Source organism: Psammomys obesus, unplaced genomic scaffold, assembly GCF_907164565.1.
Source record: "Psammomys obesus unplaced genomic scaffold, mPsaObe1.curated_primary_1811, whole genome shotgun sequence".
Taxonomy (NCBI): Eukaryota; Metazoa; Chordata; class Mammalia; order Rodentia; family Muridae; genus Psammomys; species Psammomys obesus.
The window spans coordinates 4729860-4737233 of NW_026592776.1; the positions used below are offsets into that span (position 1 = coordinate 4729860).

The window sequence follows — 7374 nt, forward strand, 5'->3', positions numbered from 1 at the left end:
CTAATGCCTAAAGCCCCACAGCTGTCCAGTACTTCCCCACATCAAGCAACAAAAAGCTTTCTTCCATGTGCTTGCTGTTTGTATCTCATGCAGATAGAGACTGAACTGAATTTGCCTCCGGGTTTAAGAGAAAACACTTAGACAACTTGGATTCACAGCCTGTCAGACATGGCCCATCTTTAAGTTCAGAAAGAGTCAAAGCAGGATTTTTCAAATAAGATAGTACAAACTTTACTACAGACCCATTTCTATGAATTTATAAAGAGATGGAACTGTCAGTCCAGTCTTTCTGCATGTGGACTATTTCACACACCTTTTTAAGTAAGAACAAAAATGTTCTCATTTTGGTCAGTTCAAAAATTTAAGGTATCTGGGGCTTTTTTTTTAACACGTGTTCAGACACGTGATCATGATACTAAAATTATATCAATTTTCTTTACGTAACTTTAGGGGAACTATACATTCAATAGAAACATGATTTTATTTCTTCATAGATACCACCTTTCTTGTATTGAAACTACTGCTTTATCACAGCAAGGGCAGTTAAACCTAAGAAAATAAAATTAATTCAAAACATGTATACCAAGAAAAAATGTCATTCTTTATACATTTATAACAACTACTTAGTTGTTACTTTGATAAAATGAGCATTTTTTCCCCACAAAAGGATTTCTCTTCTATGGTAGAATGACACTGTAATGGTCAAAATTGGGTTAACAAGAATCAGAACTTCTTTGAAATGAGAAGTCAGAGCATAAGCTCTTTAGCCACACATAGATCTATGTGTTTGGTTGTATTTTGTTTTAACATTTTATATTGAGTGTTTCTCCTGTGTCCTCAGCAACATCTTTGAAAAAGTCAATATTTAGAGGTTTGTTTTATATTACACTGGCTTCTAATGTTATAAATGAAGTCTATTCCTTACACATGAGATTCTTTCTTAGACTTGCCTTTTCATTTTAGGAATGTAAATTAAAGTTGTCCCTTGGTTTACATATTATAGATATTTCTGGGAAAAAGAGTCAGGCCATGTTTTGAAAGCAATCAGCTTCTGTTTAAAGAATATCATTCACAGAGCATGGTTTCTCTGCTCTCTTTGTTCATATAATTTCTAGGACTTAATTGACCATACTGGCATAGCAGAGCTTGGTGCTTTGAATAATAATTTCCAATTTGTTCCTTGTTTCTTACAGGAAGATTTGATCTCCATCAGAAGCCCTCACAAGTTGAGATGGAAAATGAAGCCTGCTGGCTTACTTTGAGATATAATAATGATTGTTTTATTTGGACATTTCTTGCATCCATCTATAGCACTCAGCCTCCTGAAGGGTCTTCAGGATGTACAGACAATAATCCCTTCTAGGGTTCCTGGACATCCATAAAACAAAACCTGGAGTTCCATAGGAGGAAGGTTGGTCTAGATGTAGCCCTCATGACAGATATTCCCGTTGATGAGACTGAAGGTGGCCGAGGGGTTGGTGCTCTTGAAAGAGGTCATGCAGGTGGTACTTCTGCCTGTGCTGTGGGACCGGTTCATCAGGCCAGGCTGGCAGCAGAGGAGCTGAGTGTTGAACTGCTTCCTGAAGCTCTTGCTCAGCAGATACAGAGCAAAGGGGTTCACACAGGAGTTGGTGAAGGCCAGGAGGCGGGCGCAGATGCTAGTGACAAAGTGGAGCATGGAGGTGTCCACCTCAGAGTAGTGGTAGGAGCGGTACAGGTAAATGACATGGTTGGGGAGCCAGCAGAAGGCGAAGAGGCCTACGAACACCAGTACTGTCTTGGCAAGCCGCTTCCGGGATTCGATCTGAGAAGGGAGAGACACAGAACGGAGCCGGTGTTAGAGGTATGAAGACAAAGACAGGGAAATGGATGAGGGAGAAGAGCTATAGAAAGAGTACAGCTGAAGATGAAGATAAGGAGAGAGAGTGGGGGGAAATGGAAAAAGGGATCAGAAACACACAGATTGACAAGATGGGAAGCAGAAACCCAGAAGGTAAAATAGAATATGCTGCTGAGAACAGTTCTTTAAACAAAGTTGATTACATGCTTGAATGGATCACACAAGGATATTCTAGTAAGTGCCCTCTTTTTCCTCTAGAGAGCAGGGACAGTTTATCAGCCCTTCTACTTCATGGCTTTCTTTGCTCTACAGTTAATGATTTCTTATCCCCTCTGATGCTCAAAACCCCAGGCAGTTTTATTCTTCCTCACTGGCCCAGCTGAGATAAATCTGTATTATTTTTCAGTCTCTAGCTGTTTCTGGGTGACACAGTGAAGAAAGTGGCTACACAACATGGACTTAACATCTCTTTTTTTGCGCTTAACTTCCTTTGTGACTTCAAGGAAGAACTACTTTCTTATTAACAATTTGGGGTACGATGGGTGTTTGCTTACTAAAAGGCTTTTCAAACCGCTCCTTTTTGGCAGATAAAGAACTTTGAAATGGGAGGCCCCCAACTGGGGTCAACTTTTTATTTCCATGGAGTTGGGTGGTATTTTTATTTCACCATTAAATATATCAAAGATCTGCATTTGGACTAGGAGGCAAAAAGAACTGACTAGGGCTGAAGAGATGGATTGCAGAAGACCTGGGTTCAGTTTCCAACACCCACATGGTAGCTCACAATTATCTGTGAGTCTAGTCTCATTGAATTCAGTGCCCTCTTCTGACTTCTGTGCGTATCAGGCATGCTCATGGTACACATGCATTGTGGGTAAACACTCATATACATAAAATTAAAGTATATAAATCTAAAAAACAACTTTTAAAAACTGACAAGGAAAGGAAAGCCAGCGCTTTTATTTTTTACTCTTTGTCTCTCTAGGATAAAATTGAAGAAGTTTATGGAAGATAGAAGGAGTGACATATGGGGGTATCCTGCATGCTGTGATCTGTAGTTCTTACACATGCTCTTATAATTTTCCAATAACATTACAAAATAGAAGCTATTACGCTATAACAATGATAAGAAAATTAAGGCCTCAAGAGGAAAAATCCAATCTGGATTTGAGCCATTCATTGTGTGAAGCATTTTCTCCACTATTGGTATACATTCATGATGCAAAGAGATGGGTTTCATAAAGACATTGTTGTTCAGGCATAGCGCATCCTTTGACATTAGTCACCCCTCTATACCTCTCTCCAGCATGAGCCTTTTTAACCATGTTATTTCTTTTTCTTCGCCTAGTCTCATTTTTTTTTTTTTGCTCCCTCTGCTTTAGCTGTGTGGTAACTCTCTTCCTGGATAAACAATGTGATTGGGTTAAAAGAACAATCTATAGAAAGCACTGGAGTTCCTGAAATTATTTTCCTTTACACAGCTGTGGGGAACTGAACCTAAGGCCTTGTGTATGTTAGGCAAGTGCCCTATTACTGAAGTAAACCTTAATGAAGCATCACTCTCCTCCTAGAATCTCATAATCAAGTAATGTGGCTACTTATACAAAGTACTTGTCACTAAGATTCAAAATTAATGCAAGAGACCAAGTGCCTAAGGAGGAAAATAAATTCCTAGTATGTACTTACCTGCTTCTTGACATGTATATTGCCTTCCACAGGAAGATTGTAGGCACTCTGAATCAGATTTCGGGCAATGAAGTAGTAGTAGACAGAGATGATTGACAGTGGGATAATGTAGAAAACCAGAAAGGAAGCCATAGAGTGAATTTTGGGATGTAGCTCATTAGAGTGTGGGTAGGGGGCACAACTAATGAAGGTTTGGTTGGTATCTTTCACATGGAAGGGATGGAGGTCAGAAAACACAGCCTCTGGAATGGCCAGCAGCATAGAGACAATCCAGATCAAGGCAGCTTTGAGGCAGATCTTCATCAGGGCATGTGATGCCTGGATATCCATTGGCCGGACAATGGCTTTGTACCTGGATCAGCAAAAAGGGAATGGTTCCATGTAAGTTTTTCAACATCATTATGGATGATACCACAGCCTGGACCAGGGCGAGGAAAATTAGGATGCTGAGGTGCAAATTTTAAGGAGGCACTCCCTCTGAAGTTCATGAAAATGTTTACTCTGAATTCTCATAATCCCAAATATGAGCACCTTCTGAAATTTGGTACCCTGAGCATGTTCCTTGTCTCATTCTACATTCTAGCTGGTCTATAATGGATGCCTTGAGAAGTAACATTCTGCTCTCTCTATCTCTCTCTCTTTCTGTCTCTCTCACACATACACCTAAATATATAATAAAATGTGTTCAGTCCTTTTAGTGTTATTTGTATGTATGGGCTGACCATTTGGTATTGAATAATCAATTAGGCAAAGTCTACTCTGGAGAGGACTAATTTCCTTCTCTCAGCGTTCCTTAGATGCTTGGAGTTCTTTGTCTATGCTTGGGCTCCCATGAGATTTTCCCTTTAAGAATTATACATATTTATTTATTTATTTATTGTGTACAATATTATTTTTCAATATATATATATATATATACATTATATGAAGGCTAGATTGAGTAATTAGCATATACATGATCTCACATAGCTATCTGTTTTTTGTTTCTCTGAAGCCAATTAAAATTGACTCAGTGATTTCCAAGCATATGATATCTTGTTAATAACTGCAGTCATTGTGCAGCATAGTTCACCCTGTCTCTTGATTTTAAGAGTGCCTCTCAGTCTGATAGGCTCGAGTCAGGTGGAAGGAGAGGAGGACCTCCCCTATCAGTGGACTAGGCCACAGGCATGGGGGAGAGGACTGAGGGAGGATGGGGTTGGGAGGAGACGAGGGAGGGGGCCACAGCCGGGAAACAAATTGAATAAATTGTAATAAATAAAAAAAAAATTAAAAAAAAGACAGCCTCTCAGAAAAGGTGATCTTCTTTTCACTTTTCTTAATAAATTGCAGAAATTAATAACAAAGCACATTGCTACCTAAAGAGAGACACAGAGACGGGGAGCTTGTTTTTATTTTGCAAAATCTTTGTTATTAATATTCACATGCAGTTTTGGGAACGTGAAGTCATTGAATATTTTCAATATGTCTCTTTTTTCTTTCAAAGAATGGGAATGAATAAGCCATTGAAAATGTGACACCGGAAGGAGGCTGGTAATTAACAAACTAATCTTTGTTTCACCTTCTTAACCTCTTCCTTCTTCCTAGCTCCCTACTGCTTTGTGAGGTACCCAGAAAAATGCTGCCTTGGCTTAAGAACTCTGAGAAGCAGACACAGGCTGGAGGCCAAAGGTACAAAGTTTTATTGGAGGTGGATACCTGAGCTTACTCAGGTATTTAAGAGTTTCTTTTTCTCTCAAACATTTAAGCAGGAAATATAGCTAGTTAATGATTGATGCTGAAAAAAAAAAGATTTTTCTGTCAAAGAAATGATCAGGGTAGTCATGTTTTAACGGTGTGGAAAAGATGAATAAACAGAGTAGGTGGACTGGAAGAAGAAAAAAAAGAATGAAGGAAGACAAACAGAGGCAATGTGGTCCTAGTCGTAGAGGGTTCTAGTTTTCTGACCTATGAGTTACTTTTGAACATGGAGTCTTGTGTTATAATTCCAAATATTCTCTCATTGCGTTTTCTCTTGAGTTACTTTGAGTGGCTTCTGTTTTTTTGTGACCAAAAAGAACCTTAAATGAAAGAGTCAACTATAATGGCCATTTGAAGTTGTTACCATATTTATTTCCAGGATCGTTTCCTGTGTGTCATTTCCAACTCCTTAAAAGAGCAAGCTATGTCTTTACATTGTACTCAAGGGACAAATATACAAGTGCTAAGTCTCCATTAAGCCTCTGTTTCTTTTTCCTTTTCATCCTCAATCCCACAATCTACATATGGCTGAATTCAGTCCTTCTGAATCCCAGTTTAAGTATCATCTTGTGGATTTTTCAGGTGTTTCAATGCCTTAAACACTCCCATTCTTTCTCCCAACCTATCTAAATTTTTGATAGGGTTATCAGTTCTTATCATTTTATACTTACTATGCACTGTCATTAGTTAATTACTTAATGTTTGTGGTTCTAAGAATTGACCCAAGACCTTGCTCATGCAACCTAGGCAAGCTCTGTATAGAGCCTCACATTTACTTTTCATTTTGAAACAGTCTTTATAAATTGCTTAGGTTTGTCTTAAACATAGTATGTATCCAAGTTAGGAGTTGATCTAGGCAACTCTTCTGCCTCTGCCTCCTGAGTAACTTGGATTATGAGCTACACCACACATCCATACTTGAATTTATTGTTTGCTAATACTTTTATTGGTATGTCTTTTCTACCTGACTTTTCCATCAGTTTCCTGGGGTCTGAAGATTCTGGCTTCTACTTTCAATTTCTTTCTATATCATGCAAAATATCTCAAGTTCTGCACATGTTTAAGTAGTAGTTCAGCAAACACTTGCTATTGGTTGCCAATATATAACTTCCAGGCAACTCTCTTATTCCCACGTTCTCAAAAGTGAGGGGAGGGGCTTCACTCTTACACATTTAACAAGGATCATTCTTCTGTAGATGGCAAATTTACTCTCTTGATAGCACAAAGACCAAGACAATTCTTTCCCACTTCTAAAAAACATCCAGGTTCATTTTTCTTGTGTTAACATTGGAATGAGTAAAGAATAGTCTTCACAAAATTAATGTGTCAAAGACTCAGACTAATTGTATCCCATGTCCAAGATTGAAAATCTTTGTCTACAGAAAGGCCTGACTTTTATTCAAATAGTCCTTTGCTTCATTATTTTATTCAAATAGTTTTGCCCTTCCTTGCTTGTCTATAATTACCTACTGTAGTCAGTAGGAATTGTTGAACATTAACAATGTAAAACTCTCAGTATAATCTAAATTTTCACTGTACAGAGAAGATTGGTCTAGAAGAAAACAAAATGAACAAAATAGTCTCTGAGGTAACTGACATATTGCATGAATTTAAATTAGAATCCTACAGGTAAACTTTGACAAAACTACAAAACCCTGGATTTATTTTCTTTTGAGAATAGCAAATACAATCATCCTTGAAAAAATTTGAGGCTGTTATTAACTGACTTGTAAGATGCCTATAACCCAGAGCACAGAGCAGTGGAGTCTTTAAAAATGTAATGCATTTCCTTCCCTCAACTCCTCCAAGATCCTTCTCATAGCCCCCTCTGAGCTATTTCTCAGCAAACAGAGGAGAAGCGGTCCTTATAGCAGATCCAACTGTTTTCTTTTAAATATGTGACACATTACAGTCATTTTTTTTCTAATTTTTCCCTAGGTTATTAGCTCCAGTGCTCTTTTTCATCCCATCTTAATACTCCCTAGTTTCTTCTGATTTATAACATAGACTTGTGATCAAAGCGAAATCTCCAGAGAGATGGCTGGGTGGAGGGAAGGGTTGAGAAAGAAAGAAAGAAAGAAAGAAAGAAAGAAAGAAAGAAAGAAAGA

The 7374-nt window shown here is 38.2% G+C and overlaps 1 protein-coding gene across 1 annotated transcript in view; it reads right to left on the reverse strand.

The window, feature by feature from the left end:
* Positions 1-558: 558 nt before the first annotated feature.
* Positions 559-7374, reverse strand: part of Grpr (gastrin releasing peptide receptor) — a 35641-nt gene continuing 28825 nt past the window's right edge. The window contains exons 2-3 of the mRNA XM_055615755.1: positions 3527-3878; positions 559-1804 (exon numbers count right to left, since the gene is read on the reverse strand). Of these exons, the coding sequence (XP_055471730.1) occupies positions 1418-1804; positions 3527-3878 (739 nt within the window). The 3' untranslated portion in view covers positions 559-1417. The remainder of the gene's footprint in view (positions 1805-3526; positions 3879-7374) is intronic.